Raw genomic sequence first — 25,370 nt, 5'->3', positions numbered from 1 at the left:
AACAAGATATTTCTTTCAGCATCCAGGAATTTGAAGCTAAGACTCGGTATATTTGATTCAGTTGAATTCAAGTCAAAATTGTTTGCAAGTTCAGTTCTATTTGATTCAAACAAATGTTTTAAGTTGACTTAAAGACTCAGTATATAAGAATTTAATGTGTTAAATACTCGCTCAATGGAATGCGAGGAGGAAAATTCCGGTTACCCTTTCTCTGATATTGTATAACAGTTTCTACCATACAAGTTTTACTTGCAGACATGAATGCAACTATGTATAATATTTTTTATTGAATGCGATGACTGCATGAACGCGCCTTTCCGGTACCTTGGATAGTCTCGATCTCAGTTTGTATGAAGGCGCATTTTAATCAACCGTTTGCAGTGTACGCACATTTCGAGACACGTGGTTTCTGGGAGCTCTGTGATGATATACATTTAGCCAATCGAAGTCAATACTTTATTTCTCAATTTTCGTATCAGTATTCCTTCGTATGTGAAGAGAAAATTAAATGAAACGCATTCGTTCATGCAGATCAACCTTCTTAATAAGCAAAAAGCAACGAACTCGCATTGTGTTGAGGAATCCATACAAGTTCGCATTCAGGTGGGTGATTGGTGTTCGATGCATATTCTAGCTTGATGTTTCCGATAGTGTGACATTTAGTTTATATTTGTTTCTCCAACGATCCATCCCCGTCAGGCGGTTATCCTGGTAGAAAAAAGGATATGCGTAGACGGAACAAGAGAAAAAAAAACCATACAAGTATTATTTCACTTCCGAATGACTCGGAATGAATGGTCCGTATTCGGTACATTAGACCGGCGGAATGTCTAGTGATGAGGACGTGTAGCTGGTATCGAATATCACCTCCTATGTTGAAAAACCACACTCCATACCAGTTCATTAGCGGTTTCTTATTCAGTTCCCGCTCGACGTTCGGCAGCTTCACATTGTGTTTTTAAAACGGGGTTTTGTTTTTAGTCGAATCATTTAGTGTTTTCAGGATGAATTAAACTTATTATCTATTAAGATTGTATATATGCATTATTCTGAAATCCAAGAGTTAAACAATATCAACAAAAATTGCGCGATTTACGATTTGGAATTTCAAAGGTTTCTGCAGTTTGTTTTAATCAGGTCATTGATCCAGACGTGTGCGGTGTACTGACCAACAGTTTTTCTATGTCCACAGAAATGACCGATGAAAGGACACCGCTCACATCGGTTCCTCCACCGGTGCGGCTCGACACGGAAGAATCTTCATCATACGTACATCACGTCAAAGGACAAGAGACGATACGTGAGCGCCAGGTGAAAAACTTTCAGTGCTGGATTTGTTCCTCCATCTTGTAAGTTCTAGTGTCTAATCGGTATACTGCGTACATCAAATCAAATGAAACGAAATTGTAATTTATAGGGGAGCGTTCGTTATTGCAATTACTATTAGTCTCAGTTACATCATCATAACGGATCTGAAACCTGACTCATCTAACAGCACAAATGAAACAACAGCAGATTTTCCGGATTTGTTTAATCTCATTAGCTTCCCGATAACCGGTAATTGTAACATTTGTATATGTAAAGCTATAACTAGTGAATTAGTGTCTTGTTTGTATAGACGAACCCATCCCCATGTGGGACGCCCCGAATGTGACTGATCTGGACGTGGCCGAAGCGATTTCCGAGGGCGAGAAAGCCTTAGGCGATAAAGAACTTCTCGAGGAAGCTTTGATGGCACCGCCGATCAATTCACCGACGTATCGACACCAACGTGCAATCAGTACTACAACAGCGGCACGGTTGGCGTCAAAGGTTGGATACGTAGAAAACAAAGCTACAAAGGCTATTGCCAAAAAGTTTAACGTTCAGAAACGACATCGACGGTGGAGTATTGGCAAGGGACCGTCCACGAAGATACCTCATAGCAATGCAACTCAAACCTGTAACTTCAATGCCCGGTATCGAACTAACAATGGTACTTGTAATAATAAGAAATTCCCCTTCCTTTACGGGGTCACCATGCTCCCGTTCCGTCGTCAGTTAACACCGGACTACGCAGACGGGGTAGCTAGTCCGCGTGCTACGGTTGACGGTAAGGAACTTCCAAGTGCCCGTCAGATCTCCTTGGAAATTCATCGTCCGTCGTACCGTAATGATCCAAACTTTACTGTCATGCTAGCGGTATGGGGTCAATTTTTGGATCACGACATCACGTCAACGGCACTGAATCAAGGCGTAGGTGGTAAAGCCATTGAGTGTTGTGATCCGAGCCAACCACGTCACCCGGAATGTTATCCGGTTCCACTTGGTCCGGGTGATCCGTACTACCACGAATATAATGTGACCTGTATGAACTTTGTACGTTCGATTCCGGCTCCGACGGGACATTTCGGACCACGGGAACAGCTGAACCAAGCTACGGCATTCATCGATGGTTCGGTGGTGTATGGTTCAGATGATGTCAAAGTTAAGCAACTTCGAAGTGGGGTAGATGGAAAACTTCGCATGTTGCGGACACCGGATAATAGGGAACTGCTGCCAATATCAACTGATGTCGCCGACGGGTGTAATGAAGAGGAAATGAACGCTTTGGGGAAGTACTGTTTTGAAGCTGGTGATCCACGGGCTAACGAAAACCTGCATTTGACATCAATGCATTTGATTTGGGCAAGGCATCATAACAGTTTGACCGAGGAATTGAAGAAGGTCAATCCGGATTGGGACGATGAACAACTGTTCCAGGAAGCACGACGTATATTAGCGGCCCAGATGCAACATATAACCTACAATGAGTTTGTTCCAGTGATCATTGGAGAAGATAATAGTATGAAAATGGGTATCATGCCCGATCAGGAGAGCGATCGCGATACCTACAACTCGACAGTAGATCCGTCAATAGCAAATGTGTTTGCTGCAGCGGCTTTCCGATTTGCTCACACGCTACTTCCGGTAAGTTGAATTCAGTAATATCAGAGCTTTTAGTTGGTATGCTATTCCATAGGGTTTGATGAAAAAAACAATGGATCCGACGTCGTCATCTTCGGGAATAGAGCTTCACAAGATGCTTTTCAATCCGTATTCGCTGTATGGTAGAACGGGACTGGACGACGCGATTGGTGGTGCTATCAGTACCCCTCTGGGCAAGTATGATCAATATTTCACCACAGAACTTACCGAGCACCTGTTTGAGAAATCCCAGGATTTGCTACACGATCGCCCCTGCGGCTTGGACTTAGTTTCGTTGAACATTCAGCGAGGACGGGATCACGGACTTCCGTCGTATCCCCATTGGAGGAAACACTGTCGTCTACCACCGGTAGATAGTTGGGCAAATATGGCCGATACGGCCGATCCAGATTCTCTGAAACAAATGCGCAAAATTTACGACCAACCTGACAATGTCGACGTGTATTCTGGTGCACTGAGTGAACCTCCTGTTAAGGGAGGAGTTGTTGGACCATTGCTTACATGTCTCCTGGGCGATCAGTTCGTACGTTTGAAGCAAGGTGACTCGTTCTGGTATGAACGCAAAAAAGGACCGCAGCGTTTCACAAGCGGTACTGATTATAAGACGGCATACGTTTCATATTGTTAGTTAGTTCATGATTCTCATTTCACAGACCAGCTACGACAGATCTACAATACCAGGTTATCCAGCATCATATGTCGTAATTCGGATGCCATCACCCGCTCACCGGTTTATCTGATGCGTAAGTATAATGAGGAAACCAACCCAAGAGTACAGTGCGCTGAGCTGGATACGTTCGATTTTGAAACATTTCGGGATAGGAAAAACAATCTTTCGGGACGGGTGAAGCTGGCTACGCCTGATTTCGGTGTTTCTATTGTGCAACCGAAGCAGAAAGCTTTCGTCGGACAAAGCCAAAATGTAACAACAGGAAATGTGCTGGATAATGCTACGACAACCAAAGAAGCGGTAACGACATCAACACCGGTTACTCCTAGTACAGTAACAGAGCCTTTGGTGTAGACTTTAGATTAAAAATGGTGAAAAGCAGAAGGGATGTGTAAATGTGGTGTGAAGGAAATCAGGGCATGAAAACTGAATCTGAACCCAGAACCACCCAGAAGCGGATTTTGGTAATTAGTTATATTAAAAGTTTCTACGAGTGTTTCACATTGAATCGTTGACTACAATTAATTGTGAACTTCCGAACTATGTTGGTTTTTTTTTCGACAAGTTGTTGAGGGAGAAGTTATGCTGTTTGGTAAAAAGGTTGCACAAAACGTCAACCAAACACACTTTCATCGGTTCGCATGCTGCGTCAACCACTCCGCTATTCGTCATGATCACTTTGTCCATTTTTGAAATCTTCTCACCAGTGTTGGGAAATCATGATCCGAAAAAGTTCATTTCACTATCACTCGAATTTTCACCCATAGAAATATCGCTAATCGAAAGGAAGAGGAGTCTCCGATGATATTTTGTTGCTGTATTTTCACTACGCTTCAGTTCGACATCGAAGTGATTCGTGCAAGATTTAATTGCAACTGAGAAATAATTACTGCGATATTTTCGTGATCGATATAAACAACAATAACATAACCATTCAGGTAAACGAAATTGCTTGAAGAAGCAAGCAAAACGCAAAACGAAAATTCTCTTCATCTACCCAGAAACGTTTCATATTGAAAATTTTCACTGCAAATGAAAGTCATTTATGTCAGTTACGTAAGGGCCGTTTCATGTGAGTAAAAGTATGCAGAAGAATATAAAAGTTAATTGTAAAACAAGTTTCCCATGTACTGGATAGGTATTCCTACAGCATAAAATTTTTAATTAATTTTCCAAACGACATGATCAATATTGCGATAACCTTCGCCACAAGCACAATAAATAGTCTCGGAAAGTCTAATTCAAAGGAGATGTGCATCTAGCGTGTAGTGATTGGAAATGAGTCTGGACATCACACGAATGAAATCTCTACTCACATCCAGTCTCCTGAACAATGCCTTTGTCGATATTTTAGGAATAATTGAGTGCATTCACCGACCCAGATCATCTTTATCCCTAGAAGCTGGCAAGTGTTCTTTGGCGAGACGCGCTATAGAATTCGTTGAAAGCAATCGGGCAGGTGGTTTTGATTTGTTTTATTCTAATAGTACATATAAACGTTATCGAAACGTTTATCGTAAACCCATTTTACTGTTCCATTGATAGCGGTGACGTTAACGGCACAAGTCGCGAATGTCATCTTCAATTGCCGGATATTATGGTCTTGAAACAAGTGCAACTTTGTTTCCTGTATTGACACACTTTGGGTCGAAGCGCGAGTGGTTATATTCGTAATTTCAACTACATAACTTCAACTTTTATTAGTTTGTTTAAAATCCGTTACTTTTTGCCTTTATCTATAGGAACGATAGAGAATTGTTGGAAAAGCCAACTTTCGATCGGAACCCCGAAGACTTCTAGTGTCTTTAATCATTTTCACAAAAATACTACATTTCATATAGATCCAACTTCCGGAAACGTATGGTGATTTAAAGCCGTCATATGAAACACAATGCAATAACGTAAAAAAACGTCGAAATGGATTACACAGAACAATTCCGGTTCTTGATATAAAATCATATAAATAACGTAGCCGATAAACTACATGAACTTTCATACAGAAAACTCAATCGATTTTGATAAAGTTGAGATCTTTGAAAGCTGCAGAGCTCAAATGTTTTTACACGTTTTGTGTTTCAACAAATTACTTTGTGACAACTTAACACGACTGTCAAATAGTTCTCACTCTGACAAAGAAAACAACCCTCAAAACAATACAATAATTTCAACGACGTCCCAACATTTCTACACCACTTTCGTAACTCGATTTCTTCTTAATGTTCGAAAAAACAACGCTTTAGACTCAGGCATGTTACTTTCCAGCAAGCTTGTTTATTAACTATGAGAACAGAAAATAGACGTTGGGAGCTGACGAATATGGTGGATATGGTAGCAATTCGAATTACAATTCGTTTCTACTTGCAAACGATCCAGTAATGCAGGGTAATATTCACTATTATTCTAAGTAATCGATGAACAAAATTTGATTCGCATCCCAAAATACAAAATAAACTCCATGGCCTTGACTACCGTTGTTTGAATCTTTGAATGATTTAGTCGGTTATCACCAGTCCATTGTCCATTTGTCACAGACGTATTATGATGGATCCATGTATCAGTTATTGTAACGTACCTACGCAAAAATTCCGATTTATTACGCTCAAACATGTTCAAACACTTTTTCGGACTAGCGATACGATATTGTTGCATTGTCAGCTGTGTCCTTCAACTTCACTCTTCGGTTTTTCATAACAATAGTCAATAATAGTTGACAGTAATTTTTTCTTAAAATCATTTTTGTTTACCAAAACACGTAATTCTATTCCTCCACTGTGTTCCGAAAGAGGTGTTACTGAAAGCACAATAACTAAACATAGTGATCCTGCAACCAGAGATCAGCGGAGAGAAAAATGGTAGATCTGGTAATGAGAAAAACATAACAAAAATTCCGATGCCACTTGCATTTGTATCTGTGTGCGAGTTAATTCTCGAATGTTTGAGTTTGTTTGCTTGCAAAGTATCACACTTGTAGCAAAAAAATCAAGTGTATCCATCAGTTTTGCTCCAATTCAGTGAGAAACAGCACAAAGCATTTGTAAATTTGTTCACGTTCAAATATCGTCATTTTGTATCAATACTCCTGATTGCTGGCGAACAACGTAATCAAGCAGATTGAAATTGACAGTTTAATTGGAATCATAACAATGTCTCCGCTGATCTCTAGTTGTAGGATCACTAAACCAACACACGTATGAGCCGAATGTCATGAAATTTTGACAGAAATGTCTTTATTGAACGTCGAAGTGATTTTATGTTAGTGACGCCATCTTTCTGTCAGCCCGGGGACTTATGGACCGATGTATCATTTCTAATTAGTTCGAGATGTAAATAAGAACAGCCGCTTTCTAATTCTCCTAGTTATGAAATTATGCCCTAATGTTTTCATTCAAGAAGAATCTTCCTCGCTGGGCTAATTTCGAAACGAAATAAGGTAGCCCGAATAATTTCTAGTTGGATTCAGGTGATTCATAGAAGTTTACTCTCGTCATCGCTGAAAAAGTTCAGCATGTAAAAGGAAATGCCGTTTGTCGGTTTTGTCACTTTTACCATTATATCTCTAAAACAAGCCTAAGATTGTTGAGATCAATTTAGCCGTTTTCCGACCTCATCGAGCTGAACCGTATGGTATATAACATAAGGGATTCCCGGGTTTTCGGTCAAAGGTTGATTTTTTTCCGCAGCAGAATTCATGATTTGAGTGATGTAATTAAGTAATGTAAGCCGTATTTTAGGAAGATTCTCAAACAAAAACTACATTTCAGTTTTACAAATATTCACATATTTTATTATTTATTTGCGCCACTCGACGGTCGCTCTAATCAATGAAATTTATTTACGAACGCGGGGCAATGAAGCTGAAGAAATTTCTCCTAAGATTACATCAGTTTTTTTTTCAAGGACTGTCTTATCGGTTCTGTACAATCTTACTAATGTATAATGCGCTGAAATGCATCTTCTAGCCGCCACCCGGTTTAATCAGGAGCTTGTATTTGGAGACACTGTGAAAGGTTATGTTCCAGTTCTCAACCATGCGCTAATGTAATTTGATAAACAAGTGCAAGGTTTGTTGTACATTCATCGTATTGCCACGTATGCAGATGAGTTATCAGTGGTTGTTCTATTCTATAAGCTTAATAATGTAATCGGATCGCCATTCCAGATGTTCCGATGAGTTGCACTTAAGTGACGTTGTCAATTATGAAGTACTATAGTTAATTGAACAGAAATAAATATTGATCAGACTATCATGGAAATTCGTCACAAGCCTAAAACTACGATTAGTTCGATCACAGCAATCTGGTCCTGTTTGGACAGGTTCAGTTTCACGTCGACTGGCTGAGCAAAGGAAACATAATATTGACGTTTTCAGTATTGGATCCGATTTCCATAGATGCAGAAATTGTCATCACACTGGATGAGCTCGTTAGGTCGTCGGTTTGTGATCCATTGGAGATAGCGTCGCAAAATTTGTTGCTACTTGCTGACACGGAAATATAACAGGAGATTGCTAAAGCCACTAAACACAACAGCCAGTAAAGGGAGAAACAGATTTGCCGAACTCGGCTCCAGAACGGGTCGTCAATGTATTTGGCAAGTTCATCTTTCGTCAGCGCGTACGAGTTGCTGTAAGGTGGAGAGAAATTTGATAAGGTTACTAAGCGCGTCGCTAAATGAATTCACGTGTTTGCGAAAGGCATGCTGATAGTGTGTCGAATAAGGAAGTGGAAAACTCGTGCACGTTGCCGCACTCTTCATTATCAACTCAATGTTGCGCCACATTTAATGCGCACCGACTGGGTCCAAAAACGCTGGAATCGCTGGCAGCACCAAACTTGACCTGTGTTGTCCTCGGGAAGTCTGGTTGATGGCTTGCCGTGCAAGTTCATTATCAAAGCACAATTGCTCGTTCTGGGCTGTCTACAAATACTCTTGTATTCGATGAAAGTGTTTTCGAGTTTTTATCACCGAGATAGTGGATTTTGCGCAATCCTTTCACAGTCGTTGTTTTTTTTCAATGGAATGTGAACGTCAGAACTCCGATTGGTTGATGTTGTTGTTGGGGACAATAGAAAATGATTTTCAATTTTTGCATACGAAAACTCAAAAAAAAAAAACATTTCCATTATTTGATAATAATAATGATTGCAAAAGCGTATAGTGTTTGTCACAATAATATAAACACATGTCTATTTGTCAAACTGATTTGCTTCATTGAAGTGAACCGTTTGACGAGCCACTTGTTCTAATTATATCACTTGAGTGGGCTTTGCTGTTAAGTGTGTGTTGTTTACTCCCTTTGAAGTTTCACAATACTAAGAACAGCGTGATTTTATGATTGTGATTTTGATTGGCCTTTCAAACGTTACGGCATGACTAAACATCTGTCACATCACGTAAAGTAGATATATTCAGCTATATGATGCCAAAAGCATAGTACTGAAATTGGTCATATATTTGATTTTAATACTAAGAGCAAATTCAGCAGCCTCAAGATTTATATGGGTGGTATATAATGTAAATGAAACTGAAACAAACGTATCCCCAGCAATCCGTTTTAGTTTTATTTATTCGACCAGTTCTACTGTCAAATTTAAAACTGGTATACACTGCCGTTCTATTTTTTCTATATTTTAAACAGATAAAACGCTGCTGGGGCTGCCAGTTTATGTTGTTATAATTTCTAGATTTAAATTTTAAAACTGACATAAATTATGCATCTAGAACTAGAACACTCCTGAATATGCCCTATTATAAAAAAAATACAACGGCAGCGTATACCAGTTTTAAATTTGACAGTCGAACTGTTCGAATAAATAAAACAATATTATTATTATAATTATTTTAATTATTATAATTATTATTATTAGAAGAGCGTAACTTACACTGTCACATAAACTGTTATATTGTATCATAGCATATTATTTCATATATTATCGTCTGACATGTTTTTTTTTGTCTTTTATGTTATTATATAATATGTTGTATGGTATTATACTGCATTGTCCTTGAACTGATGGTGGCTTCACTTCACATCACATCACATTAGGGCATATTCAGTAGTGTTCTTGTTCTAGATGCATAATTTATGTCAGTTACAAAATTTAAATCTGGATTTCATAACAAGAAAAACTGGCAGCCCCAGCAGTGTTTTACTCGTGTTTCAAATATACAAAAAATAAAACGGCATCGTAGACCAGTTTTAAATTTGACAGAAAAACTGGTCGAATAAATAAAACTAGAACGGCTTTCTGGGGATCCAGTTTATGTTCCAGTTCATGTTCTATTATAGATCTTCCATATAGAACTTCTAGCTGCTGAATTCGCTCTTAGAAACACAGATAAAACGTTGCTGGGGCTGCCAGATTATTTTGTTATAATTTTTAGATTTAAATTTTAAAACTGACATAAATTATGCATCTAGAACTAGAACACTTCTGAACATGCCCTAATGTCGTATTCGCTAGATAAAACAGAAACTGGCCCACGGTATTTTCATCAATCAAACACTTTTCGCGAAACTGTTTTGGTTTCGTACTTAGCAATTTTCAATTTCTTGGTTTTTTAATATTGATATGAAATACTAACCAATTTCTGTGAATGGTCGAATAAACAGAACTTTTTTAGCATAAATATTTCAAATAACAACTTATATCAAACAATAGGGGATCGATTTCTAGACCTCTTCGACCACCATAGTCAGTTTTCATTTACGTCGACCCCCGCAAAAAGGATATCGACCCCAAGGGGTCTATATCGACCACTTTGAGAACCCCTGCTTTGAACAAACGGTTTGACAGCAGTTAGGGTGGACATTTTTCAGATGTCAATGATTTCACACTAGTGGATTCTACAGCAAAATATAGCAAAATAGAGATGCTGAGGTTATTTCTCTAAGCAATTAGTTCTTCAAACAAACCATTTTCACGAAACTTGGAATCGGACAAAATCGGACTGATGTGAGTTAATCCGATATAAGAATTGGAAACTGACTCGAATTTCAGATTAACGACAATGAAATTAGATTCGGAGCTTACCACGAAAAGACAGTTTGGCAGTAGTCAGAGTGGTAACCAGATTAAGTTCGTTATTGACATCATCGTTGCTAAATGCGAACCCAACTCAGTATCCTGAACATTGAGAGCAGTAATTCGAAATACCATTGAATTCTATTGATTCTACACACTGTTTAGAAAGTATTACTGAATAAAGATGTAATTGTCATCCGAAATATGTATCTGTATTCTTACATCTGTTATACTTTGTATACTGACGTATGTAAAATTAAGGGAAATCAATGGTATTTCAAATTTATTCTCTCATTTCACATTCAATTAAGAGTTCGAGTTACAATTAGTGATCTTGAAAAATGTTTGCTTGAAGAAATTACGCTGGATTAGTTCCAAGTTGCTAGTTGTGGTTAGAAGCTAAAGGGTGAATTTTTTGTTGGTATCTTTTTGACAACACTGTTTTTGACAGATCACGCATAAGTCATGTCTTGTGTAAATGCCAAACTTGTTCAGTTTGGTCTATAGTTTAATCATGAATCGTCGGTTGGTCTATAATTAAATTATAAATGAACACTGGCAAAGTTTAAGGAAGATCCAGATTTTTTATCGAAAAATTGTATTCAGTGACGGAGCTAATTTCTGATTGAATGGATACCAGACCAGCCAGAAGCATTGCAATAGCTACCAATGCATTCCAAAAAAGTCACTGTTCGGTGTGTGTTATGGGCCGGTGGCAATATTCGTGAAATACATTCAAACATTAAATTAGACCAACATAATTATTGATTCGGTCTTTCACGAATAATGCCGATATCGATCTATTCCAATAACGATTTCATCAATTTTATCAAATTCCTTGCGTTTCTCTTAAAAAATTATCCTTTGAAACCAGTTGGATACTGTTAAACTGATAGCATAAAGTCTATACACCTAGAGATGCAATTGAAACAGTTTCTCAGGAACCTTCGAGTGACACAAACAGCGGTATCACATCCTACTTGGTCATTTCAGGAAACCACGGTAGGTAAAGCAAGTGGCTGAAGTACACACTTAAAACCTAATACTCAAAACGAACGGCAAAGCGATATTTTACTGAAATTTTGGCTAAGATAGCTTTTTTCCGAAATTCTCGGTTTATTATTTCCGATTTCTCGGGAATTCAAAATGTTACACTGACATTCGGTTTTGTAAATTACCGTGTTTACCAGCAATTGGTCGTTTTGCCGGAAGCAGCAAATTAATGATATCAACTTAGCGAAACTTTTAGACAACCGAAATTCGGTGGTTCATCAAAGTAGCCATTTTTATTCAGTGCAAAACTGAGTGATGTAAAAAAAAGTGCATATGTTCATATGTGGAATTAGTTGCAAATAAAAATTGAATCCGAATATAGCGATATGTTTCGTGATATTAAGAACAAATTTGTCAGTCGGTGTTGAACAGTCGTTCGCACCGCACGCGTATAGCTCTTGGCTCCTGGAATTTTTTTTCTGGCTACCTAGAGTTTCATTGATTCAAGGCTTCAGTCTTTTTCAAGGCTACCTGAATCACTAACTAAGTGACTAAGTGATACAAAGAGTGATATTAGAGTGACTAAGTGATACAAAGAGTGATATTAGAGTGACTAAGAAATTAATCAGCCTTTTTTAAGGCTAGCTAGGAGTCTAATCGAAGACTAATTTAGCCTAGTTAATTTAATTTAAAATTTCATTAATTTCAAAAATGCCTGCGTCCAACCGGAAAGGCAACAAGCCTAAGGCTAAAAATAATTCAATACGGAATAAATCACAATCCGTTATTCAACATTTTTCTAATAACATTCACGATCTTATAGAATCTGAATGTAAAAATAAAAGACAACGGACGGATTTCCCTTCCGTTGATCCTATGCCGTCTAACAATATTTACGAGATTCTACCTGAATCCGATTGTAGCGACATAGAAGAAAATTCTTCAAAAATTCCCAAAATGGACGCTTGTCGTTCTGGGAAGAAACATCAATCTATGCCACCAGTGACGGTGATGATTTCCGACTTCAAAGCATTCCGTACTGAGCTTTCTACTTTTCTCCCGGAAGTAAAAGTCTCATTTCAAATCGGACGAAGAGGAGAATGTCGAGTCTTGGTGGATGGATTGGAAGATTACGAACGTCTTATTCGATATTTGTCCGAAAAACTTCATAAATTTTATTCATATGATATAAAATCAGACAGACCCTTCAAGGCTGTCTTGAAAGGATTATCAAATGATCAAAGTATTGATGAAATTAAAAATGAACTAAAAGAATTTCTTGGTTTTGCCCCTTCCCAAGTAATACTTATGAAAAAAAGAGCGAATGGTACGCTCTGGAATTTCCCATGAACTTTACCTAATACACTTCAATCGAAGTGATGTAAACAATTTGAGAACTTTAGAAAAAGTACGTTTCATTTCCCACATTAAAATTCATTGGGAACATTATAAACGGCATAATCGTATTGCTAACTTAACGCAATGTCGTCGTTGCCAAGGCTTCGGTCATGGAACCAAAAATTGTCATATGGATATACGGTGTTTGAATTGTGGTAAATCGCATTCGAAAGACGTTTGTCCAATGAATGAAACCACTGATAAATTTTCATGTTCAAATTGCAATGGAAATCATAAATCCAATTATTTGAAATGTCCTGTCAGGGAAAAAATTTTAAACGCTCGTTCGCTTAGACAACAAGTCAAATCAACGACCTTAAATTTACAGAATATACCTGAAAATTCTTCTAAGGCACCTGCCAATTCGTCTTCTAACGAAAACAATTTATTGACAGGTAGATCGACCTCGTCATCATCTTCTTCTAATGTCAGTTATGCTGGTATATTAGGTAGAAATCTATCTCCTATTTCTTCTAATGTAAATAATCAAAACACAGGACCGCCTTGCAGTTCTTCTTCTAACGAAAACAATTTATTAATAGGTAGACCGGCCAAATCATCTTCTTCTAATGGCAGTCTACCTACAAATATTCCTTCAATGCCATTCGCTTCTTTAAATGAAGTCGATTTAGGCGATATAACTGAAAATAAAATGATCTACCTACAAGATCAACTTTTTCAAATGATCATCCAAATGAATTCGACTTCATCACTTTTTGAAGCATTTCAAATCGGATGGAAATTTGCAAATAATATTATAATGAATTTAAAATTTAACAGTGATGTTAAATAATTATTTGAATATTTTAAATTGGAATGCTCGATCTTTGAAATCGAGTGAAGATGAATTTTATAATTTTCTCAAAGTTCACAAAATTCATATTGCCATTGTGACAGAAACTTTTCTTAAACCAAATGTAAAATTGAAAAGTAATCCACATTATGTGGTTCATCGATTTGACAGGTTTACTGGAATTGGTGGTGGAGTTGCCATTTTTGTCCAACGGCAAATTAAACATCGAATTTTACCTTCTTTCAATACTAAAGTTATTGAAAGCTTGGGAATCGAAGTTGAAACCATTCATGGAATTTATTTCATCGCTGGAGCATATTTGCCATTCCAATGCACCGGCGAACAATTAAATTTCTTTAAAGGCGATTTGCAAAAACTTACAAGATATCGATCGAAATTTTTCGTAATAGGGGACTTAAATGCTAAGCATGTCCAGTGGAATTGTAGGCAAAATAACAGTAATGGTAAAATACTTCATAATCAACTCTCAGCTGGTTACTTTACAGTTCTTCATCCCAGTAATCCTACTTGTTTCTCTTCCGTGAAAAACCCGTCTACAATTGATCTGGTTCTAACAGATCAAAGTCACATTTGTAGTGAACCGATTACTCATGCTGATTTTGACTCAGATCATCTTCCTGTAACATTCAGACTTTCCAACGAAGCTATAATTAATCCAATTAGTTCTATTTTCAACTATCATAGAGCTAATTGGTTGGATTACAGATCTCACATTGAAAATCATGTGGATCATGGAACTATTTTAGAAAATTCTGCGGACATCGACACAGCAATTGATAATTTGAATCATTATATTATCGAAGCTAGAAATCTTTCAGTTCCCAAAGCTCAAACTAAATTAAATTCTCCTATCATCGATGACAATCTTCAACTGCTCATTCGGTTGAAGAATGTTCGTCGACGACAATATCAACGTTCTCGTGATCCTGCTATGAAAAACATAGTTAAGGATTTACAAAAAGAAATTAAACATAGATTTACTCTTTTGCGAAATGAAAATTTCGCTAAAGAAGTTGAACAAATTAAACCATATTCTAAACCTTTCTGGAAACTTTCTAAGGTTCTTAAGAAACCTCAGAAACCAATTCCTGCTCTCAAGGAAGGAAATCAAATACTTCTTACAAATGGTGAAAAAGCTCAAAAACTTGCTCAGCAGTTCGAGAGTGTCCACAATTTTAATTTAAACGTTGTGAGTCCTATTGAAAATGAAGTCTCACTGAAGTATGATCATATTTCAACCCAAGTGTTATTACCAAATGACATTCTTGAGACCAATTTTGATGAAATTAAATCAATTATTAGGAAACTCAAAAACATGAAGGCTCCTGGTAATGATGGAATTTTTAATATTCTTATTAAAAATCTTCCCGATGTTGCCTTGAGACTCCTGGTTAAAATTTTCAACAAGTGTTTTTCATTAGCTTACTTCCCAAAAAGATGGAAAAACGCTAAAGTAATTCCTATCCTAAAACCTGATAAAAACCCAGCAGAAACATCAAGTTATCGCCCAATTAGTTTACTTTCTTCTATCAGTAAACTTTTTGAAAAAATTATCTTGTTAAGAATGATGACTCATATAAATGAGAATTCAATTTTTTACCAGAGCAGTTTGGATTTCGTCATGAACATTCAACTACTCATCAACTTGTCAGAGTAACGAACATGATAAAATCAAATAAATCTTCTGGGTTATCCACTGGAGTTGCTTTTCTAGACATAGAAAAAGCATTCGACAGTGTTTGGCACAAAGGTTTAATAGCAAAAATGTCTGATTTCCAGTTTCCTATTTATTTGATCAAAATGATTCAAAATTATTTAACTGATCGTACTCTTCAGGTTAGCTATCAGAATTGTAAATCTGAATTGCTACCCGTACGAGCCGGTGTTCCGCAGGGTTCGAGTGTAGCTCCAATCTTGTATAATATTTTCACTTCTGATCTTCCAAATCTACCCGTTGGTTGTCAGAAATCGCTATTCTGTGACAAGTCTGTTAGCCACAGGTAGAAATCTAAGAGTGATCTGCAGTCGCCTACAAAGAAGTTTAAATATTTTCAGTGATTATCTGTCAAAATGGAAAATTAAACCAAATGCAGCAAAAACGCAATTAATTATCTTTCCTCACAAGCCAAGAGCTTCTTTTCTAAAACCAAACAATAATCACATTCTCAAATTGAATGGCTTGGAATTGACATGGTCTGATCAAGCTAAATACTTAGGTTTAACGTATGACAAAAAACTCACTTTCAAGGATCACATTGAAGGAATCCAGGCAAAGTGTAATAAATATATTAAATGTTTATATCCTCTTATAAACAGAAATTCTAAGCTCTGTCTAAAAAACAAATTGTTAATTTATAAACAAATTTTCAGACCAGCCATGCTTTATGCGGTACCAATTTGGTCAAGCTGTTGTTCCACCAGGAAGAAAACGCTTCAAAGGATTCAGAATAAAATTCTGAAAATGATTCTGAAGCGTCCTCCCTGGTTTAGTACAAATGAGTTACACAGACTCACAAATATAGAACCATTAGATGTAATGTCACATAATATTATAAGCAAATTCCGACAAAAATCGATGCAATCTTCAATTGAATCGATTCGCTCTCTGTATTAGTTAGTAAGTTAGTATATAAGTTCCTTTTCCCCATTACACAATACAAGTAGGTTTAGAATTTTCCCTACACAAAAATCTCAGAATTGCGGAAGCAAATGATGTCTTCATGGTAATAACCAAATCATATATATATATATAACAGGGCTGAAAAGTCACCACTTGTGGCTGAACACCCAATTTAAATCTTAATAATTTAATTTTAACTCATATTCCAATAAATAGTTATTAAAAAAAAAAAAAAAAAAAAAAAAAAAGAACAAATTTGTTCAATGTTCGACGATTATTCGTGGCAAGAAATCCCCCAGAGCATTCTTACGGGATAAAGATCCTCGCAACGCTAATCTACTGCATGAAATTGATCGGACTCCGGTATAATATATTTCTTTAAATATTCAATATTTTTTGAGCCATTATTTTTGTTGTAGCCGGAATCTGATTTTTTGCGGAAAATCGAATTGTGTTCTCTACTGTAAATAACGTGGAAGTGCATCCATTCTACGGCGTTATATGTTTGGCAATATTTTCTTCATAGCACATTTTTTTCCTATTTTACATTTCCTAGCCTATTAGTTCAACAGCCAACATAATGTTGAAATTAATAAATAAATAATAACGAGCTTTAACTGGAATACTTATTATATATTTAAAATTTTATTTTAAATAATTGCTTAAAATCTCCGCATTAGCTCACATGCTTGAACACCGCTAATTTCGGTAATTAGTTGAATCTGATCAGAAATCGCAGCGATTCAGACCTTCAACCAAATTTTTACAGAACTCGTCCTGTGATTTTGTATATGCTAAACTGCAATAAAAAATATGAGCCAAATATTGAAGAAAAATGACATCAGTTGTTTGAATAGTCATAATGAACTAGAATCAAATATTAAAATGTTTTTATCCGTATCATCGACTCATCATGCACAGATTGTTTCCGATCGATTTGTACGGATTGATTACTATTCTTTTCAAAGAAAACACGATCCAACAGATAGCTTTTGTAAATGTGTTTGCAGTCCATAGATATAATAGAAACTTTCCGAGCCTCCACAAACAATAGAACAATACTGTTTTAGTCTCACAAGCTTTCGAGAACCATAACGTGAGCGAAAACATCACGCACCAGAACGAAGCTCGTGTTGCTAAGCCATTCCCGAGTATTCGACACGAGGATCTGATGGCTGGCTATGGAAAAATACTCACAATTCATTGATTAGACTCGTGGTGGTATTGTTGTTTAGATCTTCCTGCGGGATTGGAATGACGTATGATTTCTGGTACTCCTTTGGCAGCAGCCGGGTTTTCTCGTTGACAGTCATTTTGGTTTCCTTGGTGCACTTCAAGCTTGTCCGGAGTTAAACAAACAAAACACACGCACAATGGACGTGAAACGATAGTTACGGTGGTTGGAATACTTGTAAACGCTGATACCAACCCAGACAGAACAATTTATAGTGCGATCCAAATCACCGCCAGCGAATGAGATACGACGAGGAGAGACGCCGAACCACCGCAGAAAGCTCCCAGCATCCTGAGGAAAGCACTCTGAGTTCTGCGATCTGCGAGAGATGTTTCTCTTCTCGCAATTTGAACACGCTGATAGTAAGTAAGGAACTGTATGTGACTTCCCCGGTCATGCCGTCATACATTTGGCAGACCCGGGTGGGTATTACGGCACCATTTGAATGCTCGAATGGGTGTGACTCAACCGCAAACGAACTGATAAGACTGGAGATTGGTTTATTTACGCCGCCATTCCGCTTGATTTATCGGTTGGATGCTGCTACCTGTTTTATATGTAAATTAGCTTCGTGGTAGAGAGTAACATGTGAGTTAGATAAATCCTTGGACACCTGTAAGTCATGCTAATCTCTAAAATATGAGAACTAGAATAGTACAGTTTTCCGGAAGAGACTAAAAGTATAACAGTTGGCTATAAGTGAAGTAATGTAGGTTAGCTAGATTATTTTATCCAGAGGTGCATCATTTATTCATCTTCTAGCGAATTGTTTCAGTTGAATGAATTAGGAGAACTGTTCAAATTTTCAACTACACACAACTTAAGGCTAAAAAAAAACCATGAGCCTGCATTCTATTACCCACATGTAGATCGTATTTCGATACTTGAGTTTCCTAGAACAACGGGGTCATAATACTGAACAATGCGTTTGCGGTAGGAAATGCTGACGGATTTTCCCGGTTTCGTAGATAGTCAGCTGCCAGTGAAGCAGCAAGCGACAATATCAGTCAGTTCCGCAAAAAAAACAGCGGAATGCGCCATCACTGATGCAGCATCGGGAACTGAGTGATAACTTTGACTATTTGTTGGAATGATTTCGCTTTGTTGGATGCTGAAACCAGCAGACAGATTTACTGTTTTTTTTCCTACAGAGCATCGATGATCTGCTCAATTCCTAAATCGTGTAGTGTTTAACGCATCCTTCATATTCCCGGATGAGTGGCAATAATCAAGTGAAGAGTCATGGAGGATGGGGGTAACTGATTGTGCTCTACTTTGGGTGATGTAATTTTTGTTTATTCTGACCTAATGTAGTTTGCCTCGACTCAACTATAAGGGAATGAATCAATTTTAATATTTTAAATTCTTCCTTGCGTTTTTTCCAATTCAATTCATTACAGATAATAACAACCAGAGACATTCAAACAGTTGGATAATGAAAACTGCTTCATTCGCTTTATATCGCACCTTTAAAATAGACAGTTCAAAATAGTACGGAGCCGGACTCAGATTTTCCAATGCAAAAATCGTTTAAACACAAGTTTTTGCAAGTTCTTGCAAAACAAATGTTTTTATCCGGTTGTGTGTGTTTAACCTATTCCCCATTGTCTGCCAGCGGTTTACAGAAAAAAAGATGTTCCCATGTGTTATGTTTATACATGCAAATAACTTTGGTCCAGGATTCAGAAAGGTGTTGACTCAATCGAATTCCGTTGACCTATTCCGTATATAGAGCAAATCGTGTACCGTTCCATCGACCAGCCCCGCTTAGATAAAATGTTTGCATCAAATGGAAGAATTTGTTTCCATCTATTGGCGTTTTTCATTGAAAAACACTGGTGGCGTGGATTGCTCTGGTTTTGCACTTTCGAGCAGAAATGGCAATGAAACACCGTCAGAATATTGCATTTCTGCTCGAAAGTGCAAAATCAGAGCAATCCTCGCCACCAGTGTTTTTCAATGAAAAACGGCATATGTCGTCTTCACTTAAGAAAACTGAAACTGACCCAGGGTAGTTTCACCAAACAAATAGTTTTCACGGAACTATGTTGGTTTCACACTTATCAGCACATCATTTCACAATCTGATTACTTTTCAAGCAGTTTTGATAATTCATGTTTTCAACGTTTTACGAGCAGGTTTTCGTGTTTTTTCGGGCTGTTTTCCAAGCAGTGATTTCAAGCATTTTAGCAGTACTATGCAAGCAACCTATCAAATAGTTTTTTCAAAGCTTTTTTCAACTTATTATTTTAGCAGTTTTTTTTATCCTAACATACTGTTTGAGCAATTTTTTAAAAGCTTCGTGGAGCTTTCGAAAAGTTTTTAGTTTATTTTACTAGTAGTGTTTGAGCTCTTTTTAGCAGGTTTAACAAACAGTCTTTCGAGTAGTTTTTTTGTAGTATCTTTTTTCCAGCAGCTTAACGGTTAGTAGCAAGCAATTTCGATTTCAATTACATTCAAGAAATTTTCAGCATACTTTGCAAGTAGTTTTAAGGTGGTTTTTGATTCGAGTTTTTCAAGTTTTGTTGGGTTGTTTTCTAAGCAGTTTTTAAGGCATTCTTTTTGAGCAGTATTTTGCAAGCACCTAATCCCATAGTTTTTTTTTGGATCCGTGTTTAGCTCGATTTCCGAGCAGTGTTTGAAACTTTTTTCGTAGGTTTTACGGAAGTACTCTCTGAGTAGTTTTTTTTCAAGCAGCTTATCGAGTAGTTTTTCAAATAGTTTTCTAGTTCGAAACTTCTTTGATTGATTATACGAGTAGTTTTTCCAGCAATTTTATCGAGCAGTTTTTTTCGAGTATACTCTTTGAGCAGTTTTTTCATTCAAACAGTTTTTCGAGTAGTTTTTTTTTCAATCAATTTTAAGCTTGTTTTTCGAGCAGTTTCTTGAGCTTATAAACAGTTTTTTATCCCTTCTTTTTGGCTCTTTGGAGCTCACAAGTGTATTTTTTTGTGTTTCAATTATAGAGGTTTTACCCTAAAGGTTATTCGTCTCTTCTAGCCAGAAAAACTTTCTGACGCTATGCGCGGGGTTGGGAATCGAGCTCAGGCGGGCTGCGTGACTTACCCATTACGTTATACTCGTCTTCGACAGTTTACGAGTTGTTTTTCGTCAGTCTTTTCAACTGATCGAGTAGTTTTTTAGCTTATTTTTCGAGCAGTTTTGGAGTAGATTGTACAAGCAGTTTCCCGAGTTGTATATTTGGGCAGTTTTGTTGCTTATTTTCCGAGCTTTTTTAAGAAAGTTTTACTAGCAGTTTTGGAGTAGTTTTTCTGGATAGTTTTTTCGATCATATTTCTTGAGATGTTTTGTTTCTCCTAATAGCTTATCGAATAACAGTTTCTTAGCATATTTTCCGAGTAGGGCTATTGGTAAGCTTCACAAACTGTAGTTTTTTTTTGGCAGTTTTTTTCGAGCAGCTTATCGAATAGCTTTTCAAGCAGTTTCTTCAAGCATACTATTTGAGCGGTGTTTTGCAAGTTTTACGTTTGTTATTTGAGCAGTTGTAAAAGCTTTTCTTAGTAGGTTTTACAAGTAGTTTTATGAGCAGTTTTTTCAAATATACTTTTTGAGGAGTTTATTTTAAAGCAGCTAATCGAGAAGTTTTTTTCACGCCGTTTCTCTGCATAGTTTTCGAGTAGTTTTTAAAGCAGTTATTAAAAGTAAATTTTAAACGCAGTGATTTTCGGAATGTTTTTCGACTGATTTCTTGAGCAGTTTAGTTCAAGTATTGTTTTTTTGGGGCATACCTTTTGTGTAGTTTATTGAGTAGGATCTGCAAGCATTTTTTGAGCATGTTTTACGAGTGTCTTTAGAGCAGCTTTTGTTTCATTGTAGTAGTTTTCACGAGCCGTTTTTCGAATAGCAAGTTTTTCCAAGTAGTTTTTCGAGCATAGTTGACGATTAGTATTTTTGTGTATTATTTTCTTATATAGTTTTTGTATAATGATATACAAGCAAAAATCAAATATTGAATAAAGGATTTCAATATAAAATATATAGGTATACATGAACGTCATATTTTTTTCATATTGTATGTTTTTATCACTCCAGTATGAACAAAATTTTCAGTTCAACTACATTAAAATTAGGTTCGAAACTAGCTTCAAACAAAAGGTTTGATAGCAGTTAGGGTGGAAACTGGCTCCAACGCAAACACAACATTAGTAAATGCAAATCAAATATAATTGTCATCTAATTTAGAATTACTAATAAATTTTTTGTGTTTGATGAAGTTTGTCTGTCACTGATAAATAAAATTACTAGTTTTCCTCATCACTTGGGCTACAGATTCTCTAATATTGCACGTTTGTTCTGAATTATCAATTTAACAGGAAAACCATTTCGAGGCGAGGGACGTACACCTCTCGAAAGATTCACCTGTTGTATGTACAACCTTCGAACAATGCGTCGCTAAGAAGTAGGTCGGAGTCATTGATAAGCGACAAAAGCGACTTCCTCCACCAGCGCAGTTCAGGTCTCTTCATTTCGTTACGGTCCTTGCTCGGTCGGTGAATCATCATTAAACAGTGCTTCTTCAATGCATAACTGCTGTTGACCTCCTCCAAGGAAAATTGTGTTAGGAGTTGAAGGGACATCATCGTTTCTTTAACTGATAGGTATCAGCCGATATGTGCTGTGGAGAGGTTTGTCGCCGGTCGGTGCTTTTAACTTCAGAATATCTAAATCTTTTTGCACAGGAAATTGCAGCTTGACATTTTTTTTTATTCGGTGAGATGGTGTGACAAGTACTACATATGTAATATGGGTTGGCTATCATTGCCAACGAATACTATCGAAGGGAAAACGGCTACGTGAAGGAAATGTTTTAAGTCATATCAGTTTAGTTAATAAGGGTTCGTTTGATGTCTGTTCAGGTTCAGTTAGTTCCGAACGATACGGGTAGTAACATTTCATTATTCGCAAGTGTCATATCTAATCCGGCTAGTTCGAATCAAACCGTCCTCGCCGAACAATGAAGAACCTAGTCCGTGCTACAAGTTATCTTGCTGTGCTAGTTTTAGTCACCTGTAATCCTTTACACTATGAGATGTATGCTTTTCCTCGAATAAACCATCAACACTATGATTAACTATTATACCCCTTACGTTTATTGGCAGGCCTACAGCGTTGGTAAATGGAGTTGATCGGTTCAGCATCGATCATCGGTGGTTTGAGTTGTTGGATAGCGATGCTCAAAAACAGAACATCACGAAATTGCGAAATTTTTCTAATATGGTGAAGAATGGAATCGACACTATTGGACCGATTATGAAGAAACAATTAAGAAATAATGATGATAGTGAAATGGTTCATGGAGAAACAAGTGAAGGTTCTATTACCAGTCAAACCATTCCAGTTACTTCGTTTACCGAAGAAGATGGTAGTACAGCAGAGGGATTGACGGATGTAACGCAAATGACTGATTCGGAAGCGACAGGTCCAACGAGTGACCTTGAGGAAAATTCATCTACCAGTGAAAAAAATATTATCCCCACGGTTGTGACCAATTCGGAGGAAGTGACCACCACCAATGAAGTGGGCAATACTGTAGATGGCTCAACGGAGACTTCGGAACTAACGGGTTCGTCAAGTGTTACTGAGGAGAGCTCTATCACCACCGAAATTTCAATAGATACTTCGGATGTAACCACCAGTCCCGAGGAAGTGACAACCACGGACACTTCGAAAACAACTGATTCAGGAGAAGCGAGTTCCACAAGTGCTACTGGGGAAAACTCAATAACCACCGAAACTACGATTGTTACTTCGGAAGTGATCAGTTCCGAGGAAACGACTGCCACTGAAGTTAGTAGTACTCAAGATAGTTCAACAGATGCTTCGAAAACTACTGATGCAGGTACAACGGGTGGTTCTGAACCTTCTGTCACCACGGAAGCAATAACAGTTTCTTCCGATGGTATTACTCCCGGAGATATCACAGTGACTTCTACCACTCTTTTGGAAACAACAACAACAGATAAATCTTCTACAACCACTGTTGCCAACGCGGGAACGTCTACGGTTTCTACTAACGGTACAAACACCGAAGAAACAACTACAGTAGCACAAACTTCCTCCACAACAAAGACTGTGACTACCACGCCAAAACCTGGAGCAGCAAGTGCCCGGACCAGTAGCTTGTTCTGCATTTTATCTAGTGTGGTTCTGATGTTGTTACGGATAGTCTATTGAACAACTTCAGCGTTTAAGGCCAATATGCCATCTATCACAACCCACTTTAAAAAATTAATTGCAGGCTAACTATGACAAATTATGTGTAAACTTTGAACTTTCAGCGCGAACTGAATTCTTCGGAACTTGGATGTTGACAGATGGGTTATTGGCCATTGGTTGTGATCATAAAAGTTAGTTTCTTTTATTCGTTAGGATTAATCAAAACGTTTAATTCATGCCAAATCAGCTAAATAACCTCGCGCTATTCGTTGGTATTGTATGAGGAGAACAAATTGAATTGTTTGTGTGTAATAATTAATCGGGCTAGTGCTGTCCAAGGAAGAAATGATTTATATTCTGCGTCGAGCAACGGTGCTAGTGAACATCTTAATGCATTTTTGCCGTTATGAAAAGTAATCGCCTTATACCAATTCGCCACTAGAGGCGTTTCGAGTTACTCAGTAATCGTGATGGTAATTCATGCGTGCAAAATCGTTAATGTCAGAGACAAAACCGGATTAACGTACGGATAGAACTGACATGCATCCTGCGCATTAACATCGCTCTGATGAGTGTACTTCGAATAGCTACATAATTCCAAAATAATATAGGTTGTACAGATATAATTTCATTTGTAAACTGGTGAAGATATTTTTCAACTAATGAAAATATATGATCGATAATAAACAAAATACATCGAGACTATTCCAAGCGTTCAACTCATTTTGTATTTAGTAGTAGTGATTCACTTCTCTCTAGACGCCATGAAGTCCCTTTCGTCGGATGCGAGAATACATCATATACTTGTAGTTTAAACGATGCAGAGGATGGAATAAAGTTTGTTAAACTTATATTATAATTTATAATATTTAAATAAATATATTTATTATAATTATAATATTAAAACTATCCCTAACCACAGGCAAAGATATCATATTAACAAGATATCCAGCTCTCACATTTCCCGAACAAATCTTTGGCAACATCCTTTTTTGCGAGCATGGCGCCCTCAGGCGAGTCCGCATCGAACCACGTACATAGAAATAAGGGGAGAGAAATGTCAAATTCGTACGCGCCAAAATAGCAGCACTGCGCACCCATACAATTGACATGACATGTTGAATGAGACGCCGTGCGATGGCGTTGCTGAACTGAAGATTAAGATCGCTCCAAGCTGACAGGGTCTGCCACAGGTAACAGATATACAGGCACAAACAAAATTATCTAAATTCGGTGTAGGGTAACAGAGGTATTTTGGCCCACTTTAGGATTGATTTTATTTTGGCCCACTTTGTAAAAATATCCACCAAATGTTGTAATATTTTGATAAACCCTACCGCAATATGTAATTTAATGTGATTAGGTTCAAATTGATGCAACATGGGTTACTTAGCATCGATTAAATCCATAAAGTTTGTTAGGTGAGCCAAAATATATGAAGTGGCCAAATTACCTCTGTTAACCTAAATTTC

The 25,370-nt window shown here is 37.2% G+C and overlaps 3 protein-coding genes across 4 annotated transcripts; 2 read left to right on the top strand and 1 right to left on the bottom strand.

Annotated features, from left to right (window-relative positions):
• Positions 1-461: 461 nt before the first annotated feature.
• On the top strand, positions 462-4,145 carry LOC131435231 (chorion peroxidase-like). Of its 2 annotated transcripts, none has more exons than XM_058602908.1 (6): positions 462-603; positions 1,193-1,349; positions 1,418-1,557; positions 1,619-2,949; positions 3,002-3,557; positions 3,621-4,145. In XM_058602908.1, the coding sequence occupies exons 2-6, from the start codon at positions 1,195-1,197 to the stop codon at positions 3,989-3,991; spliced, it is 2,553 nt and encodes an 850-aa protein (XP_058458891.1). In that variant the 5' UTR covers positions 462-603; positions 1,193-1,194; the 3' UTR covers positions 3,992-4,145. The 2 variants fall into 2 exon arrangements, with proteins under 2 accessions (XP_058458891.1, XP_058458883.1); XM_058602900.1 differs by lacking the exon at positions 462-603 and adding an exon at positions 679-1,113.
• A 3,253-nt stretch (positions 4,146-7,398) lies between these two features.
• Positions 7,399-17,912, bottom strand: LOC131435222 (uncharacterized). Its single transcript, XM_058602889.1, has 2 exons — positions 17,685-17,912; positions 7,399-8,260 (listed from the first exon to the last, which is right to left on the bottom strand). The coding sequence occupies exons 1-2, from the start codon at positions 17,798-17,800 to the stop codon at positions 7,960-7,962; spliced, it is 417 nt and encodes a 138-aa protein (XP_058458872.1). The 5' UTR covers positions 17,801-17,912; the 3' UTR covers positions 7,399-7,959.
• A 4,581-nt stretch (positions 17,913-22,493) lies between these two features.
• Positions 22,494-24,603, top strand: LOC131435212 (location of vulva defective 1-like). The gene is made up of 2 exons (XM_058602877.1): positions 22,494-22,773; positions 22,842-24,603. Exons 1-2 carry the CDS (start codon positions 22,697-22,699, stop codon positions 23,914-23,916), a joined length of 1,152 nt encoding a protein of 383 aa, XP_058458860.1. The 5' UTR covers positions 22,494-22,696; the 3' UTR covers positions 23,917-24,603.
• Positions 24,604-25,370: the final 767 nt, after the last annotated feature.

The sequence above is a fragment of the Malaya genurostris genome, chromosome 1, assembly GCF_030247185.1.
Source record: "Malaya genurostris strain Urasoe2022 chromosome 1, Malgen_1.1, whole genome shotgun sequence".
Classification (NCBI taxonomy): Eukaryota; Metazoa; Arthropoda; class Insecta; order Diptera; family Culicidae; genus Malaya; species Malaya genurostris.
The sequence above is the reverse complement of the archived record's forward strand: the minus strand, read 5'-3'. Positions and strand labels throughout refer to the sequence as shown.

Coding starts and splice junctions, on each gene's coding strand:
- LOC131435231 (XM_058602908.1), top strand. CDS start 1,195: ATGACCGATGAAAGGACACCGCTCACATCGGTTCCTCCACCGGTGCGG. Junction 1,350..1,417: donor TGGATTTGTTCCTCCATCTT/GTAAGTTCTAGT, acceptor TGTAATTTATAG/GGGAGCGTTCGTTATTGCAA. Junction 2,950..3,001: donor TTGCTCACACGCTACTTCCG/GTAAGTTGAATT, acceptor GCTATTCCATAG/GGTTTGATGAAAAAAACAAT.
- LOC131435222 (XM_058602889.1), bottom strand. CDS start 17,800: ATGACTGTCAACGAGAAAACCCGGCTGCTGCCAAAGGAGTACCAGAAA. Junction 8,261..17,684: donor ACGAGTCTAATCAATGAATT/GTGAGTATTTTT, acceptor TCCACCTTACAG/CAACTCGTACGCGCTGACGA.
- LOC131435212 (XM_058602877.1), top strand. CDS start 22,697: ATGAAGAACCTAGTCCGTGCTACAAGTTATCTTGCTGTGCTAGTTTTA. Junction 22,774..22,841: donor AATCCTTTACACTATGAGAT/GTATGCTTTTCC, acceptor GTTTATTGGCAG/GCCTACAGCGTTGGTAAATG.